The sequence below is a fragment of the Orbicella faveolata genome, unplaced genomic scaffold (genome assembly GCF_042242905.1).
Source record: "Orbicella faveolata isolate gen_17 unplaced genomic scaffold, um_ofav_v1 contig_46, whole genome shotgun sequence".
Lineage (NCBI taxonomy): Eukaryota > Metazoa > Cnidaria > Anthozoa > Scleractinia > Merulinidae > Orbicella > Orbicella faveolata.
In genome coordinates this window covers 21,569,356-21,594,354 of record NW_028301576.1, presented here as the reverse complement: position 1 = coordinate 21,594,354, position 24,999 = coordinate 21,569,356, and the positions used below count along the sequence as shown (strand labels likewise).

Below are 24,999 nucleotides of genomic sequence, written 5' to 3'. Positions count from 1 at the left end.
GGACTTTCCAAATCCAAAATCTTCAAAGAAAAAAGTTTGAACCAAAACTGGAATATCCGTAAGGCTGGGGTCAAACCAATAACAAACCTCTGCGGGAGGAGTATGGATATTATCTGGAACAACACAATCATTTCTCACCATAAAATGGTGAGGGGCATCCTCTTCAATGGGATATGGGTATCATTTCACCTTCCTAGTGTAATTTGCATGTTCATTTACTATGTTTCATTTCTGCATCTATGTCTGATATACACTGAGAATTTTGAACCCATCTTCAATGACAAATGCGTGTAATCCAAACAACAGGCTGCTCGCAAGTTACAGAATTTTAACAAATTTATTGAAACCATATTACTAATTAACACTCTACATTCTGTCGGAAATGGCTTTGGCCAACACTTGGCGACAATAAAAGGTCATCTAAACTCTGCCAAAGGTTTTTTCGTGTGTTATTGCAGTGTCCATGTTAAACTTAAAATCACTGTATGTGGTCATGTGAGCCACCGGTAACTGTACCCAAAGGACACAAGTAGAAACCATTGGAAAACAAATTGGTGGTCAGTGCTGCAATGAATGAATTTTAGTGTTATGCCAAAACTGTTCCTCTCTGAGGGTAAAATTGGCCTCGTGGTTTTCCCAGTAAGAAACTGGAAAATATCTTTAACACTCACAGGGCTGTCAGTAGACTCATTGTCCCCTGTACAATAAGACAAAATATAAAGCGCTATCAGTACTAGTTTATACTGACAATTAGCAACAAATCTATCAGTACTGGTTTATGATAGGTCTCTTTTCACTCTCTAGATTATGAGTGAAACACAAAATGAGATATACTAACTCCAGGAAAGAGAAGTTACCCCCCTATAAATACTGCAGGTGTGGTTGTTGAAAATTTTAAAAACACCCCTAAAACAACAAGAACAACAACAGCAACTTCATTTCACCTCAAAGGTACCAGACTCTCATTTAGTGGGTGTTGCCTCCTAAGAGGTACAAATTAAAAAAAAAAAACACTGGCATTACTGTTTAAAAGGGAATAATTCAGAAACAAAAGCTATCCGCATAAAATTGGTACCCATGAGATCCCTGGCCTTTTTGGGGGGAGTATTAGCTGTTAGCTCTTGGAGAATGATGGTCATGTCCTGGAGCATGTCCCCATATATGGTATTTTCTTAAAAAAAAAAATCGATAACATTTATCACTTTCTCCAAAAGTGAACTTTTATAGGAAACCCTGACTCACTTTGGCATCCTAAAGATTTGGAGATAGTCTAAGCACCACTCTTGGAAGAATTGCTGTTCAGATTAAAATCGCTATTACATGTAAGCAATATACACTCATTTTGACAATTGCAATTTTTGCATTAACTGGCCGATTTGAGATAATAAGGTACTCACTACTGTCTTCTGTTTCTTCAACATATCGATTGAAATGAGCCGTTACAGCTGTTTCTTGTACTTTCTTTGTGGACCCTGACTGCGAGTATTCAGCATTTAATGCATTCATCAAGTATGTAGATGTGACCTGCATTCAAACCAAAAATTTAATCAGACCATTAACTTTGGGAATTCATTTGGGAAATCAATTAAACTGTTCAGTTATACAGTAAAGACTACTGTATAGTAAAGACTTTAATACAAAAATTATATGCCAAAGGATTGAGGTGAACAATAATAACAAGACAGGAGATATATGACTGATTGTGTGGAACATAGCTGTCTAGGTACATCAATAAACTCAAATGCTCATCCCTTTGAATGGTAAAATCTTCCAAACTTAGTGAGGGACATAAACAGCACAAGTGATTAAAAGGGAGGAAGGAAAACTTAACAAAGATAACAAAAAACAAGGCAGGTGTCATCCAGGAACTCTTACATTGTAATCCTCTCCTGGTACAAAGAGTTTTTGCATCAGTGATGGATATTCTTCCATGTATCTCAGAAAACCGTGAAGCTTCAGCCCCTCTCTCATCTGATCAAGCTCAGCTTTCACTCGCATAATGGTGTTCTGAAGTGTTATAACCCTAAAAACAAATTCTCTCTGTTACATATGCAAAGTCAACCATGACATGCAATATCACTATTAAATTCGAAGTGAACAAATACGGAAAAGTTTCTGATCCCTAGGTAGTTTCTTTGAAAACTGTTAGATAAGTAGTACTTACATCTATTTCACATTTCAGATTTCAGGGTGTTTTCCTGAAGTTATAGAAACAAAGGTAGAGGTTAGGGAGAACAGTGGAAAACTGAACCACTCTCAGCTGTTTCCATTCCTGTTTGACAATCTCCCAACTAACTACATGTCTTTCCTTGATCTTTTAAATACACAGAGAAAATGTTCTATTTATTGTTTAATCCATGAAAAAGCTGCAGCATTTCAATGGAGTTATAGAGAATCGTTGCCTTTAGCCAAAGTAGTCCACAATAGCTGACAAAGGACATGGATGTAGCATTTCAAATCAAGTAATTACATGCAAAAAGGCAACAGTTAAATACATCTTGGGATACTGTAAATGCTTGTACCTTACAATACTGTCCTTTTTCTCCCAAGAAATTTTGGATGTAAAGCCAGTATTCATTAAAACATCCATGTCTGCATCATCTTGGAGAATGACTTGTATTTCTTCATGGCAGTTCACTTCTTTAACCTGGTGACATATCATTGTCAGAGGTGGTTTAATACCTAAGACTTATTACATGTATAAATAACTTACTTCTATGATCTCTCTCTGCAGTTTGTTAGCATTTTAAAATAAAGAATGGAATAACCTTTTTTCTGATGTAAACGAACATTCTGTAGAGAGAGTTTTGGGAGAATTTTAAAGTACTGCCATCAATTTTTGCTTTGTTTTTGCCAAATACCTTTGCATGAACTTTGGAAAGTCGTGCTAAATATATGTGGGTTTTGTATTACTTTAATCTGTTAAATTTAAATCACAGAAATAAAATGAGAATGATATACAAGACATTTTCGATGAATATACAGCACAAAAGTAATCCATGTAAGAAAGTGAGAATGTCGTGCAAATCAGTAGCAAAACGAGCTGAGATATACAAATGTAAAGCTTTATGTCAAGCCATTGTACAAGGGAATATTATTACCCTTTTCACTTAAGTCCTGACATCTGGATTAACAATATCATCATCTGCTAGTGATATGTCTGTGATTTCTGGAGTACACAGATAGTTGTAAACCCAGTTAGCTAAGAAGGCAGGTGGTGGACCCTCCTGGAGAACTGACATTGCCATGACTTGTCCAATGGCTTTGAAAGAGCCATTACCCACAGCCTCAACATGGGGTCCAGGTGACAGACCGCTGTGTTCTGTGCCCTCAAATAAGTTGGTCTGGACAGCTGCAACAAATGCTGTAGAAAATAATATTTAAAGAAAAAGTCTTCAAATGTATGCTAATCAAACAGACTTAGTTACAAGACACATCTTACTTCTATGTATGTTCTCGATATTTATGGAGGAAAATAAATTATTTTGTCCAGCTCAATTAAAGCTCAACAAAGGGACATATATTTATCTCCATTAAATAACTGAGTTACAGCCACCCACACAGTGAAAAAAATTCCTGAGGTTTCCCTGCATTCTAATAATTATTTTGGCAAAAACAGATTACTGAAATTAATATCACTGTCTAAATTACCAGATAAAAACTCCTTCTGCAGTCCCCCAGTGTCCATCCCAGACTCTCCAAAGAACTGTACTTTCAACACACCCTCCGAACTTGATGATGATGCCATCCCACAAAAGATCTTGTCTGTTAACTCTTACATCGATTCGTTCCTGTTGTTTAACTTTTCTGTAGAGGATGCTTAAGATATCATCAAGGCTGTGGAAAAATAATATTATTTTTTGAGACCAAATTAGGTTAATGTACTCAGTAATCACTAAAAAGCTAATCGGGTTGAGTAAAGGATATTAATTTTGACATATAGGAGGCTAAGGAGAAAAAAGCACTTAATTAGTCAATAAAAAAAGAACAAGAAAAATAAGCAAACAAGCAAGTAAAGAAAAAAAAAAACTGGCAATATGCATAGCCAAAAAGAAAAAAAATGAAACAGACTTTGAGTGAGATGTGATAAGTATTTTACAGGTTATTTGTGATGGACTTGTTTTCCATCCCAGTAATGGTTCCCAGAGCAAAAACAAAAGTAAACCAGCACTTGACAAGAAAGCATTATTGAATGCTTCAAAATTTATAACAACATTGTTGAGAACCAAGTTTAAAGTCAGATGGATTTAATGGATTCTCACTATTGAAATTGAAGGAAAACCTGCTGTAGCTTCTATGAAGAAGCATGGATGCAAAACATCCACTTTTCAATTCATGCCTAAACCACACAGTGAATATGGGCAAGTGATATGGGTAGCGTTTTGTAACACTGCTAATCAAAATGTTGTTCAAGTCCGGAAGTTCAAGAGGAAAGTACATTCTGGCATGAAACAAACACATTTAAAAGAAAGACATCCATCCATATCTCTAAAAATGCAATAATGAATTTATGCTTGAGCTGAAAATAACTGCTCTCACCTTTCTCACAAGTGAGATGGTGTATCAACTCCCCTCCCTCTCCCCCCTTTGGACTACATACCTAATATACAGATTTAGCCAAGCCTAAAAGAGGCCCTCGTCAGTTATTTTTTTGGAATGTTGTTACTGATGAAAATAATCCAACCTGTACATGCATGTGAAGTAAACTGCGAGTGATTTTATAGTTTCAGCCCGAACTAGGATTACATCAGCAGATTAAGGTGTAAGATGGTGTGATGATGAAAATAGAGCCATGATTTCAAGCATTTCAGGGGAGCCACCAAAAATGTAATGATCTTGATCACATAACAGAACTGTCTTCTGTGCTTCTTGGTGGCATTTCCTGTTCTTTCTTATTGAGAAAGACAAGACATTGTTATTAATCATTACATTCTTTCTTAGTTAACAATTGGGACTCCTGCACAAAAGAAGTTTACACATTTTTTTGTTGTGGGGTATGACTGAAATGCAGTGGTTACAATATATAGTGTACTCAGTCCCCAAATTTCTACCAAATGAAATCTCACAAAAATACCAAAGTAGTATACACATGTAAAAAGTTAAAAAGTTTTGTTTTCTAACTTGATCTCCAAAGATAGTTAGCTATCTTCATTTTTGTATGGAGTCTCCTCCTGCTGAAAGGGTTTGCACCATCTCTCAAAGTATAAGTATAAGCAAAATCACTCTGGCTTTTTTACATCGATCGCAAACTCTCTGAGCAGCCATTTTGAACGTTGTACTCTGCCAAAAGTTATGTCAACTAGAGTTGAACAAGACTTTGTCCTTGAAGAGGTGTCATCCGGATTTGTTCAAAAAGAACTGCTCAAAATGAAGTCAACTAAAGCTACTGGCCTCGATGGAATTCCTGCTCGATTACTGAAAGATGCAGCAAATGAAATATCTAGACCAGTCGCCTACCTCATAAATTTAACAATTTCTACCTGTATGATACCATCTGAATGGAAAACTGCGAAGGTAACTCCAATATACAAATCGGGCGATAAGAGCGACCCAAATAATTATCGTCCGATTTCAGTCCTTCCGTTGATTTCTAAAGTAATGGAACGAGCAATTCAATCACAGCTTGTAGCATTTCTAATCAGAAACCATTCCTTGTCAGTGCATCAATCAGGATTCCGTAAGAAACACTCCACTGAAACAGCCACTGTACACTTTGTTGATCACATTTTAGAACAAATGGATAAACAGATGATTACCGGGTCTATTTTTATAGACCTAAAAAAAGCGTTCGATCTCGTTGACCACCTCTGCCTGCTCCACAAACTAGAACATTATGGAATTAGAGGGAAAAGTTTGAAATGGTTCGAAGACTACCTTACAGCTCGATCCCAGAAGGTCAAATACAACCAAGACGAATCATCGAGCTTAACTATTAGTTATGGGGTTCCCCAAGGATCCATACTGGGCCCGATACTATTTGTGATATACATCAATGATCTCCCGCAAAGTCTACTGAAGTCACAAATAGGCATGTATGCCGACGATACTGTTATATATTTCTCTGATTCCTGTCCAGATATCATCAAGCAGGTTCTTCAAAACGATCTTACCAATGTTGAGAAATGGTTAGTAAGCAACAGGCTGATACTCAATCAGAGTAAAACTAAATGGATGCTGTTTGGAACTAGGCAAAAACTAGAACACTGTCCAGACTATAAAATAGAGCTTCACGGGAAAAACATTGACAGAGTATCAAGCTTCTGTTATTTAGGGGTAACACTAGATGAGAATCTTTCATGGAACGAACATGTAGAATTGATTTGTAAGAGAGTAAGAAAACGTCTCGGCCTGCTGTCACGCATACGACCCTACCTTACTCTAAAAGCTGCTAAATGCGTGTATAATTGTTTAGTTCAGCCGATTTTTGATTACACTAACACGGTATGGGATGGGCTGTCAATCGGTTGCAGTAACAGCTTGCAACGTCTGCAAAACAGAGCAGCACGCATTATACAAAGGAGGGCAACAACCGAAGGATCTTTTAAAATGTTAGGGTGGGTGGATTTGGAAACCCAAAGAAAAGCCCACAAATGCATTTTAGTTTTTAAATGTTTAAATAATTTAGCTCCTCCATATTTGTCGGATTATTTTATTAGAAATTGCAACGTTCATTCTTACAACACGAGGAAAAGGAACGACATGCACTTGCCGAAACCCAAGTTAACGCTAGGGAAAAGGACTTTCAGATACTCTGGTGCGCTTCATTTTAATAATTTACCCACTACAATAAAAGAAGCAACATCGCTCCCCATTTTTAAAAATCTTCTTAGACTTTATTTTAGAGAGTAGTTTTTATTTTTAATTTTTTATAATTGTAAACGTAAATCTCTATGTATAGAAATTTAATGTAGTCTTAATTTACGCAGGGCCCCTTTTGATACCAGCCAAGTGCTGATTGGGCCACCCTGCCTAAATAAAGTTGACCTTACCCTATTTGTAAGGATTTGGTGAGCTTCTGTGTCAGGTATGGTGGAAAATAATGGACTCTAGGTGGCAAAAATGAAGGTTCCTGAGACATTTTGACAGGGCTGAGAGGAATTAATAATTATATTTACAAAAGAAGGAGAAGTTCTTGCCCTGTCCAGTTCTCAGTCATAAAAATATTTTTTACAAACATTTGTTATATATGGCTTGCGTTTTGAGCAAATGTAATGTACACTCTGATTGTCTAGTGCATTATTTCCATTTACATGGTACATATATATGTTGGTAAAATCGTAAAACATCCTGTGTGACAAAAATAGAAATAAAATGCCCAATTTATAATAATTTAAAAGTACTTAACACTAAAATGAATCTAATTCTTTACTGGAAAATTATTCTCCCACAATGCCCATGGGACAATTACCGGCCTGCTAAAAGGTCCTAAAACAAAGCAAAAGGAAATTAAGGAAATCACTGCTTTTTTCCTGAAAATTGTAGCGACTGAAAATGATGATTGAACATTCTGAGAGTGAATTCTATTACCCTGATGAGATAAAATTTTATGAGAATAGAGAATTCACAAAGTAATACGAAACGAATTGGTACTGGACAGGACAAAGGAAACAGCCAGGAAGAAACTGAAACTTTCTTCGATGAGCAAAAATGTAAAGCACAACAAAGAAAACAGTCAGCGACATTTGGTTAATAAGTTAGTCAATCAAAAAATTAGTGTGAAGAAGAGAGCAGAGAGAGAGAGTGGAGCGAGGAATGCACTCTCACCAACTAAAGTTTGAATGTATATATGTAAAAGTTATTTTTATTACCGAGAAATGGTCAGGGCAGAGGACTTCTACGACCTAAATTTTTTCTAAGTATGTAAATGCCATTTTCACTGTTCATTACCGAGTAAAGCTCTAAGCATTTTTTTTTTAATTAGTACTATCTCACTTTTATGGAATATTTCCATAAGTGTAAATACCACACTGGTGAATAACATTTCATTAGGAAAAGAGGGGCCATGTACCCCCAACCAAAAGCAGTGGCATTAATAAAATGAAATAGCAAATCAAAATCGAAGTAGAGCTTTATTTGCCGACAGGGTTTACATGCATAATCGTCTACTCGACATTTCGACTACAAGCATTTCACCAAACCGAACTAACTGGACAACAACAAAATAAAACGAGGAAATCTACATTATAAACACAATATGCATATCATTACATCTGAGTATCAAACAGCAAATCCTTTCTCAATGAAGGTTGACCGAATGAAAGAAAGGATGAAAAAAAATTCGTTTAAGCTTGCAGTGTTAAAGTTTAACAATTATTCACACTGAAGCATAGATTTCAATATCACAGTGTGTATTTTTGCCGACGGCTTACATGTAATTTACCTTTGCAGTCAGTTTATCGGCGGTAACTTTACCAGTCGTCAACCAAATTAACCTGGAAATTCACCCCAAGCATTTGCCAAACCGAGTAAACTGAACTAACAAAACGAGGAAATACTTTGTAATCACAAGATGTAAATATTCACATAGGAACGTCAAAAGTAAATTTAGCAAATCCTGTTCGCTTCGGCTTAAAATGGTTTGTTGACCTATCTTGGTTTAAGAAATTTTTGTAGTCTAGGAAGCGGTAACGTGCCAACTAACACAGAGAAAACTTCAAAACTCGCCCGGCAGTGTTTACATATACAGTTTTTTTTTTTTTTTTTTTTAACGTGACGACGAAACTCGAGACAAAACTAATGATTTGTTTACAATATGCAACTTACAACAACCTCCACAAAGCCACTCACGTGTTATTGTTATGAGCGAAATTAAACCTATGTAATTTGTGAAATGTCCCACAGCATGGCTTCAAATAAGGAAGACTTTAAAAAGGATTCCTATTGAAAATAACCTTACCTCGCCGAGGCAACTTCATAATTTCCATAGCAAACGCCACAACAAACGTCACTTACATCAAGTTGGCAATTCACTTCGGCCAGTGTAAATCTTCCAGGCAGGAACTTGCAGCAAAAGTTGTGAAGACTGAACCGAACTGATCTAATCTTTTCGATAGATCAACGAATCAACCACTTTTTTCCGCTGTGTCTTCTGTTTTGCAATTACTCTAAACACAGAGTTCTCTAGTTCGTCACCTGATTTTAATCATGTGACTTTTCTTGCTCGGCTGTATTTCGTCTCTTTCTATAGTCCTCGTTAGCTTTGCTTTACGGCATTGTTCCGTATTATTTCATCCCCTTTCTCTAGTCCTTGGCTCGCTATAATTCACGGCAGTCTTCAGTACTGTTGCGCCTCCTTCCCCACCGCTGGTCTGCTCTTTTTCACGAGGCCCTGTTAGGCGGGGGGGGGGGGGGGGGGGGGGGGTACCCATGTCCCCTGTCTGAATTCGCCACCAGCCATGTCGGCATTTCGCAAGATTACTATGTCGCCTGTCGGAATTTCGTCTCCGAGGAGTTGGGTCGGGAAATTTGACCTTGTTCAATTAAAACGAAGCTACACGTGTAACACATCGTAATACCTTTGTTTATTACAAAAAGAAACCGACACAGTGCTCTCAAGTCTCACGCATTGAGCATGAGGCTCACGCAAACGAATTCAATTTTGCGCTCTCACGCTGAAACTATTATTTCTCACGAATTGAAGGTTCCTTACTGTTTTAGTCCAGTACATATATAATTAAGTATCTCTTTGGATATAATTTACTCCTTGTATGCTTTCCACTTACTTCGAACACTTTTTAGCACTAGGAATTCTTATGCAGAGCCAGCATTTCTCCGGTCAGTGCGTTTAATGATTACTTTAAAGTTACTTTTAAAGCATCACATTTCGACTCAGAATGAAGGAGAAGACTTCTTAACTACTTCAATTTTCCAAAATTTTCTAAGGGGCTGGGGGCATGCTGGGGGGTATATTGGGGACATGCTCTCTAAGGGCTTGGGCATGCTTTCGAGCGCTGAAGTTGCTAACCTCCTAGGAGATGTGGGGGCATGCTTCCCCGCGAAATTTTGAAATTTAGACGCTTGGAATTGCTATTTTCAGCCATTTTCCAGTCAGTATTTGGACCTAAAGTACAATCGAACCTATGACTATGTTTACCATGTTTATGTTTAACAACCGTTCTTTAACTCAAAATCTCAACGGCCTCAATCAGATAATCTCTCCTGTCTATAATCTTTCTTTGAATTTGGCGTAACCCTTACTTTCTGCTGAAGACGAGAAGACCTTGGCAGCTTTCCCGTCTTTCTTTTCCTTCCATAATGCCATTTGTTGATAACACAACTTCATATTATTTTACTGGTGACCCACTGATAAAAATATGAAGAAGACTTTCGAAGATCTCTTTCCTTTTTCCTTAAGCGTGTTTTTAGGCGTTTTAGGCCACTGCTCTCTTAGCTGAGAGTGAGAAAAAATACTCAGCAATGACGGACTCGATTTATTCGACGTGGACGTTTTAGCATATATATAAGAAAGCCTGTGTTTCACGACCCGTCGACATCGCGCGTGAGAGAGGAAAACACATTTAAAACTCTGGAAATGCGTCTTCACTTCGACTCAGACGTTTAAAACAATCACTGCATTCTCAGTTCCGAAATTCGTTGCCGGTCTATCTTGCCATTGGTGTCGCTTTCTCTATTTTGCTAGAGTAGCCTGTCGTTCGTCGCCAATTCATAGCTCTCATGTCGCCGTTTCAAGGCCATGTCGCTTGTCGGAATTTACCCCTAACAGGGCCTCTTTCACGATCTTCTTCGCTACTTCTTTGCCTGTTAATTCTTGCTTTCTGTTTTTGTTTTATGCTTCAGTGCAATCCCATCTTAAAAACGTTAGATCAACCACCGCTATCATTTGTTGACATGACAAATAGAAATTAGTTTTCTTTTCTTTAAAAATCCCGCCAAAAAAAGATAGCATTCCTCGGTTCCCCAGTTTGCGTTACCGCGAGGCTCCTCTCCCCCTCCCCCACAGTCTGTACGGACGGCGTTCGCTCGCTCGCTCGCTCGTACGGTGACGTCATAACCAAATTTTCTCGGCTTGATGGGTTTACCAAAATTTCTAAGGAATGGGGCTCTGCTCGCGCGCCAAAGGCGCGCGGTAGCTCCGCTACAAATGGGATCAATTGGTTCACTGCTCAGTTCAGTCGCTAGGAGTTTCTCAGCAGCTCCATCTCTTGAACCAGCATTTTCAAGGGCCTGAATGATTTCTTCTTCTGTGTTTGTTGGAAAAGTTTCTTTCAAAACTTGTACATCACTTCCTTCTGTAATGAAATGTAATCAGAATTATCATTTTGTTGTCATTTTGTGTCACATCAAGGCTACATTCTTTGGAGACACTAAATGAGAAAAATGCAGAAATTGGATACCTCAGTCAGTTGCGTGACTCTTTTTTGTGACAATAACTTGTAAACATTAAGTCTTGTCCACACTTGTGAATAATAACAAGGCCCAAGCCTGTGGAACAAACATAAGTCAACAAGACAAGTGCAGTGGCATCAGAGGAGATCTGGTGACAACAGATCATATGCTTGTGCTTATTTTGTTTCATGCTGTATCACTTATTTGAAATTAAAGCTCAAGTACAAGAAAAGAACAAATTTCTATGTATTATGCTTGTGCTTATCCCACACCGGTCACACACATTATGCTTAAGACTGTGATTATTGCACAATTGCGTATCAGCCTTTGACCTTCACATCAAGTTTCACATGAGTTTTGACTACCACCTTGACTTGTTTGGATTAAATGTTACCGAGTTTCTTCAACTACTCTTCAAGGACGAGAAAAAATAGAGAAACCTACCAGTTCGTTGACCCGTGATTAAAGGCTCAGCGGCAGATCCAGTGGAAGCCCAAGGGCACCGATCCATTTCATTCTCGTCATTTATATCATCGACAACCAGAACTGTGCTCTCAGTTGCCTTTCCTTTCCGACATGGCCCAGAGAAACCATATGTACACAAATGCGATTCTTTGGCAGCACCTTCGAAAGTTTCGCTGTCACTTTTATCTGACTTGTTAGTATAAAACTCTTCAAGAGGTATAACGTAAAATGTAAATCGCGTGAATTCCTTGCCGTTTGCTTGCTTGTAAGCTGCAAGTGAGAACTTGTCATTTGTTCCAGGAACATGAATCACTTCCCGAAAGTCCGGATATAGCAAAGCGTAAGCAACGGTCTCGTCAAACGTCTGATCAAAGCTGGCATGTTTTGCCACTGCCCTCTGCATGATCTCTTCTTTGCTGGCTAGCGAATTTACTGTAATGATCTGAGTCTTCCCACGACGAAGCTTTATCACTCCATCTGTTTGGGCTGCCAAACCAACTTTTATTTCTACATTTGCCGATTTCTGTGAAGTAGTGCCCATGGAATGGCGGGACTGTTTTTTTATTTTTATTTTTTTAATTTTCTTCTTGGGGGGTTTAAAACCGTGTTGACGTTCCTCTTCACGCTTTCCATAGAACTCTTCGAACGATTGAGTACGTTCTGACGACGACGAGTGATCAGGGGAATCCGAGTTCACTAGACTTGTAGAACGACTGGCACCTTCACTTATCTCGCGTCCCGTTCCTGATGTAGAAGGAGAACCAAGCATTCGGAAAACCTCCTCACGGACTTCTGCACGAATTTCGTCCCGTACATAATGAGACGCCATCTTGGTTGTCACCTCAAGGAAAAAGCGCGCGAATTAGAGCTTACTACGTAGGTCTCAGGCCTTCTCGTTGAAATGCGCGCGCATAGTTTATTTCCCTTTCATTTGCGGCGTGCGGTTAACTTTTGTTTGCAGTGATGATTTTGCTTTTATTTGCAGTGTGCGTTCAGTTTTTTTTGCTGTGCGATTTTTTGTTTACTTAATTTGGGGTTTCATTTTGCTTTCATTTGTAGTGTGCAATCCACTTTTCTTTGCAGTGTGCGTTTAATTTTTTGGCGGTGTGCATGCGTTAATTATAGGAGTGCATTCCATCTTTCATTGGCAGTGCTGGTTTGACTTCATTCGTAATATCTTTGATTTAGTGTGCAGCGATATTTTTTGTTATTTTGTGTTTTTTCTGTTTTGTAAAGTTGTCCCTAATGGGCCACCGTATAAATGAACAGAAGACTGTGACCTTAAGGAAAATGTCAGAAATGTAAGCTTATATTTGTGCATGATACAGTCTTTCCTTCGAGCGGCTGTTTCTTCAAGAGTTCAATTCACGATCAAGCGACGAGTTTTCGAGCTAACCTAAAACCCCGGGAACTGAAATAATTCATCAGAGGCTACCAATATTTGATAAAACTTCCTTTATTAAAGCTCAGAAAAACTATTGCCTTTATAACGTTTTCGGAACAGAAGGATTTCATATATAAGACTTCACAAATAGAGATTTGTTAAAGCATTTAAATGGCTTTCGATGCTAGAAAAGTTTTACAATGAAAGCTCGTGCTAAACTCTACTGTCGTCAAATCGCTAGAAAATTCTCTCTAAAATTTCCGCAATGCATTACTCACCTCGAAAGGCTGCTACAGACCAGTTTTCAAAACCCAACTTTTTTTTGTTTTTTCGGCCCGACCCGTCTCCGAGTACCCAATGCCTGCTCGCCTTCGCAAATTCCTTAAGTGGAGGCCCGGCAAAAAACTTTAGCTCGAAATTTGGTAGCTCACAGGAATAATATTGCTCATCTCCAGAAGAATTATTAGATTTTCCCATATTTTACAAGAAAAAAATAGGAATTATGTTTTACAGTGTCAATCAACATCGACTAAAAAAAATTGCTAAGAAAAAGTACAAATAAACAAACTGCCGTCAGCGTACAACCCACGAGCAAATGGATCGAGCGTATTAGTCAATCAGAACGCGCGCTTCGCTAAGGCTATGTTATAAAGATCAGTAACAGCAAATACAGATTTGCAAAATTTGCAATCAATGACTAATCGATGTACTCAATCAATGACTAATCGAGGACTGAAAATTTAGTAGCCTATCGATTGCTCATCGATTACTCATTGCCCATTGGCAATAATCGATAACTAATCAACTGATTACCCATCGATTATAATTGCCTATCGATTACTCATTGATGTCACTGATGTCACTGATGTCATCGACTAGATAACCCTGGAAACCAATACAATTATCTTTCGAGAATCAAGAACATTAGCGTTTTACGACGCATTATCACAAGTCAAGCTTTGCCATAGTCAAGATACACCCAGTACACCGTATAAAAAGATGCAGCCAGCGCGACATCTCATCACATCCTTTCATATTCTGCAGACCGCACGTTTGCCTGCTAAGTGGTTCGAGCAAAAATAAAAACAAACAAGTTGAAAACCGGCATCAGTAGCACTGGGGCAATGACAGTAAACTAATTCATCTAATAACCACTGTTCCCTGACCATTTACAAACACCCTTCAATAAGTCGTCAGTTCGCACTTCTTTTTATGCTTCTTTGTGGAGTCATCTACAACCATAGCCCACTAAGTTTTGTTCTTCACGACATAACTCCCGATAAGTCGAGTTGGCCACAAGGCTAGACGAATCAACACCCATTGGGTATAATGGACAACACTCGCCATTTTGAGTAGAGGAAAGTCAGTCCCTCTTGCACTTTTTCCTAGCATTTTCCATCTTGATAGTTTTGGTGTTCATAGATCCACTTGGCTGAGCCCTGCTAATTTGTCATGAAATCATGCAAGGACGCATAAAATTCTGGCCTGAGTTTGTTGAATAGAAGTATAAGTGCAGCTTTTAGTGCGCGCTTCCTTACTGAGTATATTTGAAAAGGAATTACCATGGTGTTCTTTTTTGTTGTTGCTTATTTATTTTATGGTTTTAAGCCCAGCAAATTAAAGCGAATTTTCTTTAAAGTCTGGCGTCCCATTAATTGTTAGTCTGTCCACAAACTCTCTATTTTGTGAAAGTATTAACCGCTCTGGATTTGAAGAGGCTCGAACACTAGGCTCGGTCCTAAGAATGACGAAATTACTTTGCGCCCGCTTCTTGGCCGCTATCGCGCACCGTAAGAAAAGTAACTAGTAGCCAAAAAATAAACGTCCCGTTCACAGAAAAATTAATTATAAATCAGTTGCAGGCTATAAGCCTTTGCATATCAATGTTCTTTTTCTCGATGTTACTCTGATCTAAACAAAATGAACTAAAATCGGGCCAGCGTAATATAATTAACAAGCAAACTCCCACCCCATCCCAGCCTCCCTTCCCCCAAAACTGATCATTAGGATGGTGGTTGGAGGATGGTTAGGACATTAGATACGACTTCTGATTGGCAGATTGCTATTCTGGGTGCAGTAGATCATCAAATCGAAGACAGAAGAGTAAACAACGGCTTGACTTTATTAAATATAATAAAAGTACGGCGATTATTTGCGCACTTTCTTTCAGGGACAGAAGTTATTACGCTTTTGCTCTTTGTTTATTTTGCCGTTTTAAGATGATTCCTCAGAAATAAAAGTTGTCAAACGATTTTTTTTAAACTTTCTCTGAATATTCCCTACCCAGAACTCTTTCAAGAAATACAATTACAAAGAAGGTCACTGATCTCTCAAAAGATATATGATGGGCCAATCTTACCCCTTTTATGCTGAATTACGTGTGTTATTTCATCGGTTCACGTTACAATTTGCAGTCGATAGAAGCGAAGTTTTTAATAATAATAATAATTTGCATCCTAGAGTAACGGTTTTGTGCACTTTTTTAGCAATATCTTTCTTCCTTCCGAACATATTTTTTTTAACCTTTTAGTTATAGAGAATAAATTGTACACCAAACGTCGGTAATAAAAAAAATATATAGCTCACGTGCTCGTTTAAGGTTACAGTATACCTTCAGGGGTGTCTCGCGCGCAAGCGATGTAGCGCGTGCAGTTTAAGCTGTAGACACCTAAACCCCTATATAAAATTAAAGCTTATGGAGCTGGCTATCAAACTATAGCAAGAATTTTGAAAGAAAGTGAATTGTCGAATTTTTCACGACCACTAAATGCGAGCGCCCGCAAAGGGAATTTCGTTTTTCGCCAATTTAATTTTTTCCTCGGTTTCAGGGCCCAAAGCGCTTAAAAAACATGTCTGCGTTTTGGCATATTCGATTGCAGTAAAAAGTTACAGAACATTTTCGAAATAGGATTTAAAAAATGTGGAGTGATCGTACAAAAATCGCTCTCGAAGAAAAAGTATTTCGAAATTAACAATTCCCAGACATGCTTTTGTAGTTTATATGTTAAACTAGCCACTGTCCAAATTTAAGAGCAATTGAACAAATTCACTTTGAGTTATAACTCTTTAAAGTGTCTGCTTCAAGTGAAAAAATTTATTCGAGAAAACAGCGCTAAGAAAAATGTTCTGCTTCGCAAACAAACTCCGCCCACAAACGCCTTCAACTGGGTTCTCAGATAACTAAGCCAATCAGTGCAGGGAAACTTTACTACCGTTAACCTCCTGGTGAAATGTACGCGCGAATCTGTAAAAAAACTCTTGTGTTTCGCAATGCGCTCAAGGAACCGAAGGCAGAGGGGTAATTTTTCTGTAGCTCGGTTTTTCTTGAAGCTGGTCTGGCAAAATGGGGAAGACTAAAAAGGATACGAACGCTAGAGTGGCTGAGCGAACGAAATAAACAAAAGACAGCGCGGAGAGCAACTGTGTGTGGGCAACTGTGCATGGATAATATTTCAAATGGTCTCAATGAGTCCGACGATTCCTCGATATCGGACTCATCAGAAGAGTCTCTGTCAGCATCCCTGTTATTGCTGTCAAGTTCCGAAATTTTTACAGAATCTTTCTTTTCTCTTACCACGAATATTTGCCCGCCGTATACGATAACTATAGCTTCATCCGCGTGGCGAACTTTCGCTTCTTCACTCATTGATGTATTTTCATTCGTTCTTCGCTGTTTTCGCTTTTTCGAACCGGTCCATGGTTTAAACGTGGTCTATGTTTGCTTAAAACTTAATAAAGACACGCCTAATATCAAAAATGCTGGGTAGTCAGAACAACAATGCTGATCAACTGAGTAGTCAATTCGTGACATCCATATAGGTAATTCCCGCGAAAATCGTCTCGGTTGATTGCATACGCGCCATAGGGCTGTCAATCAAGAGGTAAACTTTTACCTCCGGTGAAAACGTAAAACCGCCATTTCTCCGCCAATATTTAACCTTTTTCAAATTTTTTTTTCAGAAATTAGAGATTATTCTTCGACCACTATTTTGACCCAAAAATCCAAATTTGAAGAAAATTGCCGACCCGAAGGTATACTGTAACCTTAAGGGAAAACTAACTTGAAGGACATCTCTTCATGCTATGTATGTACACGCGCTCGTCAAGTGCGCGCAAATGACAGGAAAATCGTGCGCAGTAGATCCTTGCCTGTGTCTTTTTTTTTTCACAGATGTTCCACTCGCAAAAGTGACTCTCTAGTGAGCCTGTTATGCTTGTAAAGTGAATCGATCAACGTTTAAAATATAAAAGGCCCAATTGTGATATCTTAAAATTCTAACTTAGCTCTTAGGTTTAGGGGAATAAAACAAAACAAATTGTCTACTCATCCTTCAACTTCGACTTGATTTCTATTTTTTTCTCCTAAGCCGAGTTTGAATTTTAATATATTAATAAAGCAATTGTGTTTTTTAACCAATTGAACATACATTTTCACTTTGCTATTTTGTTTTCTTGGCGCACCTATAAACTAGTTGATGCGTAGTGTAGACTCGGGTGCTAATCAAGTCTATGGGACGCACCATTACCATAGCTAAATGTGTTGTCCGAGTAAAATAAACTGTCTATGTCTATGTCTAATATACAGAGTACACTGGACAAAACGTTTTACAAGAAAAAAATACAACAAGCAAAGTGACACAAATACTTTTTTTGATTTCAAGTTAAACTTTATTTTAATATTATAATATTTTAATAATTTAATAGTTTAATAATGTAAAAATTCTACAGTTTTTCAGTTGTAAGACGTCGATCCACAACAATTTTGTTCAGCGTACTATCGAAATTGCAACATTGCCTAATTCTACTTAAATCGCTTTAACACCAAACCCTGATTTTTTTTTTTTTTTTTGGAATTCGAAAAGGAACACGAAGCATTTGCCATAACAGGCCAAACCGAGGGTGGGAAATGAAATTTGTTTTTACTATTATTATTATATATTTATTTGTTCGTTTTGTTTTCTTTTGCTTGTTTGTTTGTTTGTTTTTTCGAAAAATAAGCTAGTTTGTGTGCTATGACTATCATGAGGAAGAAGACTTTTGAAAGAGTACAACACGGCTCATAGTTATTGTAAAATATGAGTTTGAGATTTCTATCGTTTAAGGGCACAGTCTGAGTCAACTATATCACGCATAGAGATCTAGAGAGAATAATCTAATTGTTTTAGCATATTACTTGTTCAAAATGTAATCTGAATCCTCTTTACACACACGTGGAGACGCAAAGAAGCGGCTGCCATTTTGTTAACAGACGTACACTTTTTAGCCTGCAGTACAGGCGGATTAGCGGGCTCTAGCGCGATACACGAGCGCGCGCTAAGCGCGAGAACGAGCACGAGGCGCGAGGCGAGAAAAATCCGCCTGTAGTCACACCATTGTTTATGCTCTACCGCCACCTTGAAATGATTGGCATGAAAGAATGAGAGAGAACAAAGCAATTCAATTTACTGGCGCGAAAAAATGTCTCAAATAACCAATTTACAAATGTTTACATGACGCAAAACAGTCAACAGACGTGAACATCTAAATTTAGCTAAATTTAAATCATGTTGTGCCAAAACGAACAAAGGAGGTATAAACCTAAACATCGAGCTCAAGAGACGAAAAGCTCGAACAAATTCAGGATGGAAGGAACATAACTTTGACGACACAGAACGGCACTCTCTGGCGACGCCGAACAAAGCTAAATATGATCCGTGGTGAAAAGCCATATAGCTTAACACAGTTTTAATCTAACAACCGGGCACGGCATCACAATATAGAATGCAAGTGATCAACAGTGATGCTCACCGACTTTGTTCCTGCAGAGCGAATAATTAAAGAGATACATTTCTGCAATAAACGTACATTTCTGCAATAGAAATAGGGCAAGACAAACCACATTACGTGGCACATGGCAAATTACAGAGCTGTCAAACTCTACAAAGCCATAGATAACAGCTGAAACTATATGCAGAGCTCTGACCTCTAACAATCTATCGGATCCACTCTACTTAAAAAAAAAAAAATCATCCTGATAACACAAGATACGGCAAATGTAGAAATGTCACGAGCCGTAGGAGTCCGTGTACGCCTGTCACCCGAGTTAAACACATTTTGTTTTTTCTCGCGTCTGACGTCACGTGGCTTAAAGCAACCAATCAACAAAAACCGTTCGCCAGGCGAACGGTTGGACAAGGATAAACAATGGTGTGACTACAGGCGAATTTTTCTCGCCTCGCGCTTCGCGCGCGCTCGTGTATCGCGCTAGAGCCCGCTGATCCGCCTGTACTGCAGGCTACACACTTTTAGGCTCGCAATGCTCACTATCTACAACAGAATAGATAACGACTAGCGTAACCAGCTATAGAACGGCATTTATGATAGACGTTAGTAAAACTATGCGAAAACTAGATAGAAACACTGAGAAAATGCTTTGATAATTCTTTTAGTAAACTTTGCGAAAAGAAAAAAAAAAAAAACACGTTCACTTGCACTCTTACCTAGGATTTTCGTGTCTTTATACACAGCTACTTTGACAATGTTATGACGCAATTTATCATCAAATCGAGGACAGACGCATACAAAGTTGGTCTCAGTTAGTTATTACGAAAGTAAACCCGAATCTAAATACAAATACAATACTGCACTGTACAAGATCTTTAACACGAACCATTAGATTTGGTCGCTTAAAAGAGAATAAAAACAAAGGAAAAGTCATTTGGGTTATCCCAAATGTGATCACAGTCGCTTACTGGAGTGGTCACTTACGAGATCTTTTCATTACAAAGTTTAAAGGTCAAATGAATCAAAATTCAGACTTTTTTTTTTCATTCGAGTTCACTGTTCATTAAGTATGAAATAAACATATTCTGAAAGTTACTGTTTCTTATCCTTCATAATCGTAGATCGGTAGGGAAAATTGTCGGATAATTGTCGGTGAGCTCATGAAATGCGGGAAATTTGAAAGTGTTTTAGTTTCAAGTTCACAGTGAACTTCAGAGGAAAACCGCTCAAAATCAAAAATTGGCAAACTGCAATCGCATTTAATACAAATCTACTGAAATATTTACATCTTTCTTCAAAATTCGGCTATTACTGCTGGCGTGGCCGAGTGGACTCGAACAAAGAAATAGATAAACTTGATAATGAAATTACTGTGTGTGTCGTCTAAGCCTCCAGACTAGGTGAATTGTTAGATATCGGAAAGAGCCATGTTACCAAGGTAATGATTTGTCGTGACTGCCTTGCAAACTCCTTATGAAAGCTTCGTTTGACTCTCATCAGGCAAATTATACTTTAGAGGCTGAACACAAAAGTACAACAGACAATATACTTTAACTAGCAAGCCAAGTTACCTGATGTGAGTTTTGAGGGTATTCCTAGTTTGCTTCACTTCGTTACTTATGTTCACACTTTTAATTGAAAATAAGTTTTCTTTTTTTTGGAGCTGATGGACTCCTTGACTTTTGTCAAGTGTTCCTTTTTTTTTCAACAAAATTTAGTCAAATCATTAGGCCAGTCTTTTCTTCAGCATCATGTAGAACACGCAAAAGCCTACTCTCCCTCCGTCACGCCTCCTTCCCAAAATGATAAGTTTCCAATAGAGGGCCGGGAGGTTGTAGGGTGGTTCAGCTGATAGAATATACCTTGGGTTTTTTTTTCTAAAAAGACATATTAAAACTAATTGCCATCGAGAAAATAACCGTCAACTTGCCTCAAAGGACATGACGGCCGGAACAGATTTGAATAATGGCTGAATGGATAAAGTGGAACATCTCGTAACGCGGAACCCTCGGCACGCGATAAAGGTGTCCGTAACTGAAGCTGGTCGCTTATGACAATGGTTCTCGTCAGTGGCCATTTGAGGTATAAGGGATAGATGGCGGCTTGGCCTACAGGAGCTTGCCCAGTTAGCAATAAAAAGAAAAATTGGAATGCACAGAGAGAGAGAGAGAGAGAGAGAGAGAAAACATGTACCATTATATTGATAGCCCTATGCAATGCCGCCGTAATGGCGATAATTTCTATACAGTAGTGTAAAGTATCAGGACTGGCCTTCTGGGATTTAGTGGAACTAATCATGACTGCTCTCAGCATTAACATTAACATAGAGTTTTGATGGGATTAACTGACAACTGACAAATGGCCAAAAAATATATATATATAAATAACTGGCAACTTACAAATAGCTGAAAAGTCAACTGACAACCGACATTTTCAGTCAGATTTACTGAAAACTGAAAAAAAAAGCTTTAGCCATTGTTATTCTTTAAAATTCAGGAAAAAAATTACCTTTTTGGGCGAAAATACTATTACTTTAACCTTTGTTGCTTGATGTCAAAGTTACGTTGTTTAGACTGCCTTTAGATGGAAAACATCAGTTTTCTTTTAAGACAGTTTTCTTGTAAGTCTGTTACTATTAATCATTTCCAGTTTCACCGTCATACTATCTGGTGCATGCTCCTCAATTGAAGGCCGCGCCCTTCAGGAGTCAGGGAAAATCAAAAAATTCCTTCTGTTAGGAAGTTATGAACTAAAGCTCCACAGCATGTAAAACGGAATTGAGGATAATAAGAAAACCCTTTCATCCTGGTGTTGCTGAAAATGTTGTTGGTTAGGTTTTGTGTTTTGGTTTGTGTATTCTTTATTAACTTTGGAATCTTTTGCTTCTTTTGTTTCAAGTAATTGGTGATCACACCATCCACGACCATCCACAACCCCAATAAAGTAAATTTTCATAGTCTGTTTTTTCAGATCAACACGGACCGAATCAAAACAGAGCTTATAGAGAAGTGTAACTCAGTTGTACTTCTCACAGGATGGTCAGCACACGTGCGAAACAAAAAGCGCTGAATATTGAATTAGCGCAAATGTAACGGGGTAGGGGTGGGAAAAAGAGAAAATTATTGAGGATTTTGCATTTAATTATATGCATGGCATACATCGAAACCTCCACTATCGGCCACCTCTCTACAACGGCCAGTTGGTTTGGTCCAGGCGGACAGGCCATACATTTCTTTTTCAACCTTTCTACAACAGCCACCTCTCCACAACACCAACTCCCGATGAAACGCGTCGACTCATCTTCCAAAATAACAATTAAGACAATCAACGACTGACAAAGAGTGTATAGAAGGCCCATTTTTCTAATTGTAAATGTTCACAAATCTTGATCTGTACAGCCCTTCTTTGGTCTCCATCTGTTTAAGTTTACTTTCTGTTTCATGGATATATATTTGAAAAATGTGTTACGTATTTATATTCTCTTTCTTCAAAAGAATTGTTGTATCCCAATAAAACGGGAGTCATATTACACCACTACCTCCCCATAACGGCCACTTCTCTACACTCCCCTTTTCCTCTGTCCTCAAGATGGCCGTTTTAGAGGGTTTCGACTGTGTTGTTTACAAAAGGGGACAAATAGGAGAGATTTACGCCATTTTAAGTTAATAATTAAGAGCCACTTACCTGACAAATAACAAATGGCCCAAAATTAAACTGACAACTGAAAAATAGATAACATTTTAACTTACAATTGACATTTACACCGCCCACCTGCCCCTTACGCCCTCTCCCTAATCCAGACTCTTTCAACAGTCTCAGTGCAACAAAATGCAGTGCTGCAGTTTACAAATGGTTATGAGTATCTTTCATTGCCAGGCCCAATTCCTTTCGAGTGTCGGCTTACGCGAGCTTAAAACAAAGGAAAATCTAAATAGTGGGGAATGAGTAAATGTAGAGTTAATATGGAAGTTCAAACGCGGGTTTTCTGAAGGCGGTCGCAAGTTGATTCGTCCGCTTACGAGAGTCTTCGTTAAGAGAGCTTACACTGTGTTTGGTTTAGACGCATGGTGCACGATCAATTTAACCTTATTATTATACTACAATGCGTATTCGTAATCTCACAATTAAAGCTAGACATGTTTTACTTGTTTCTTTTTCTATTGCAGAAACTTATTGGGAAATAATATTCAGAATTTGACAGAGAATGTTTTCTCCGGTTTGGTGAACTTGGGAAGCCTGTAAGTATATCGATTGGCCTTTTAAATAGTAACTGCTTAATTCTAATTACATCGTTCAAGTTGTAATATAGTTTGGCATTTTCCGAATTTTCCTCTCGAAAGGTTGGACAATTGCTATGATAGGTAAACCCAAGGGTTTTATGATTATTTTATCTAGAACATTAAAGACTGTTTCGGTGTTCCTATCGGGTTGTAGCAACACGAGTAGAAGTGTACAAGAACGAGAAATTCTGTGGGAAGAAGAGCCGACACGTAGGCACGGAGCTTGAAAAGTTTGGGAAAGTTCTTACAGTGTGTTTGGTGGTGTTGTTATTTTCGAACATAAACGAAAAACTGCATCTTAATACGAGTTAATTCTACTCAGATTGGATTTATCTGTAAGGCCGAAAAAATGCATTAGTCAAAGTTTGACGTAGAATTCGATGAAAAAATGTCTCTATTTCATCGTGTTCAGAGATATTTTCTGACGCAAGTGCACTGAATTTGGTAATAGAGAGGGTTTTCAAGACTTTCCAAATGGACAAAGGACGGTTTTGCATTTTCATTTTTCGCTACCGTGCGTGACATTTAGAGTTTTCGAAATCACTTTCACTAATGTCGAATACATTCTAAGTGAGTGGAGTCATGTCTATGTATAGTCGAGCCGTCTTCGCAGAAATCATGTCGTGAAAAATGTGAAGCTCACCTTACCTTTTTTCTTTTTCAAGGTTAGTCCGTGGCTCAGTCCATAGTCTGACCTCCCATTAATTATTAGTCTATCTACAAACCTGTTAGTTCGTTTTGAGTTCGTCTAGAGCCCAAGCAAAAGTATTAAATGCAGGGGATTTAAAAATGCTCGAACACTAGGGTCGACCCTGAGAAAGACAAAATTGTTTTGCGCCCTCTTTGCGGCCGCTATAGCGCGTTCGAAGAAAAATAGCCAGTAGCAAAAAATAAACGTCTTTGGACAGACTAATGAATTGTAAGACAGCTGCAGGCTATATTAAGGTTTTGCATATCAAGATCATTTTTCCCAATGTTACTCTGATTCAAACAAAATAAATTAAAATCAGGATAAATAAGTAAAATCCCACTCCACCCCCCTGTGCTCCTCTTTTGTTGTTTCTTCTACGAGGACACGTCAAGATTATTTGTCATAACGAATATTGTATGTGGTTAATACCAAATAAGTTTCCTAGTAATCGCTCTGATGTAGCAGATGAGGGTGAATTAGCAACACCTGTCGGCATGTGCTGTGCTGTCTATTGTGTAGTCAAGTGACTGGTAATGAGATTTCTTTAAAGCTGTCCAAGGCCGCCACCCGTTAGCCAGTTTTGGTCACTATTATTCCGCTTTGGTGGCATATCAGGTGAGTTTGGTCGACCCATGGTTCTTAGTCTCTCCAAAATACCCATGAAGACCGAGGCCAAACAAGCCTGATGTTCTGCCGAAGCGTACCATAAAAGGTATGATTCGGTATTTACCGTACTCAAATTCGGCCAAGTGACTATAATAACTTGCCATATCGTGTCAATGACTTGATATCACACAGTGTCAGGACAGTAGGCACGGCTTGTGATTGGTTGATTACTAATCTGTGTAAGGCAGATCGAAGACAGAGGAATTAAAAGCGGCCTGAGTTTATCGAATATATAGAAGTAAAGAGATTAATGCATGCTTTCCCACCAATAAGTGACAAAGATAAGGAGCACATTTTGCGCAGTTTCGTCGTTTGAGGCTTTCAAATACCATTCGCGCAAACAGGAGACGGCAATTTGTAATGCAAACGACAGTACATTGCCTCTTAAACCGCGATATTCGTTT

At 38.3% G+C, this 24,999-nt stretch overlaps 1 protein-coding gene across 11 annotated transcripts; it reads right to left on the bottom strand.

Moving 5' to 3' along the window:
- Window positions 1-318: 318 nt before the first annotated feature.
- Window positions 319-4,420, bottom strand: LOC149098868 (uncharacterized). Of its 11 annotated transcripts, none has more exons than XM_089278737.1 (7): window positions 3,652-4,420; window positions 3,102-3,364; window positions 2,523-2,647; window positions 1,876-2,023; window positions 1,398-1,524; window positions 945-983; window positions 595-697 (listed from the first exon to the last, which is right to left on the bottom strand). In XM_089278737.1, the coding sequence occupies exons 3-6, from the start codon at window positions 2,588-2,590 to the stop codon at window positions 967-969; spliced, it is 360 nt and encodes a 119-aa protein (XP_089134863.1). In that variant the 5' UTR covers window positions 2,591-2,647; window positions 3,102-3,364; window positions 3,652-4,420; the 3' UTR covers window positions 595-697; window positions 945-966. The 11 variants fall into 11 exon arrangements, with proteins under 11 accessions (XP_089134856.1, XP_089134857.1, XP_089134858.1 ...); XM_089278739.1 differs by having other exon boundaries at window positions 1,401-1,524; XM_089278730.1 differs by lacking the exon at window positions 945-983 and having other exon boundaries at window positions 319-697; window positions 3,652-4,386.
- Between the last annotated feature and the right edge of the window lie 20,579 nt (window positions 4,421-24,999).

What these genes read in the sequence shown, in the direction of transcription:
- LOC149098868 (XM_089278730.1), bottom strand. Translation starts at nt 2,590, where the DNA reads ATGGATGTTTTAATGAATACTGGCTTTACATCCAAAATTTCTTGGGAG. An exon ending in TACCAGGAGAGGATTACAAT is followed by an intron (nt 1,525 to 1,875) that starts GTAAGAGTTCCT and finishes GTTTGAATGCAG; the next exon opens with GTCACATCTACATACTTGAT. An exon ending in TGAAGAAACAGAAGACAGTA is followed by an intron (nt 698 to 1,397) that starts GTGAGTACCTTA and finishes CTTATTGTACAG; the next exon opens with GGGACAATGAGTCTACTGAC.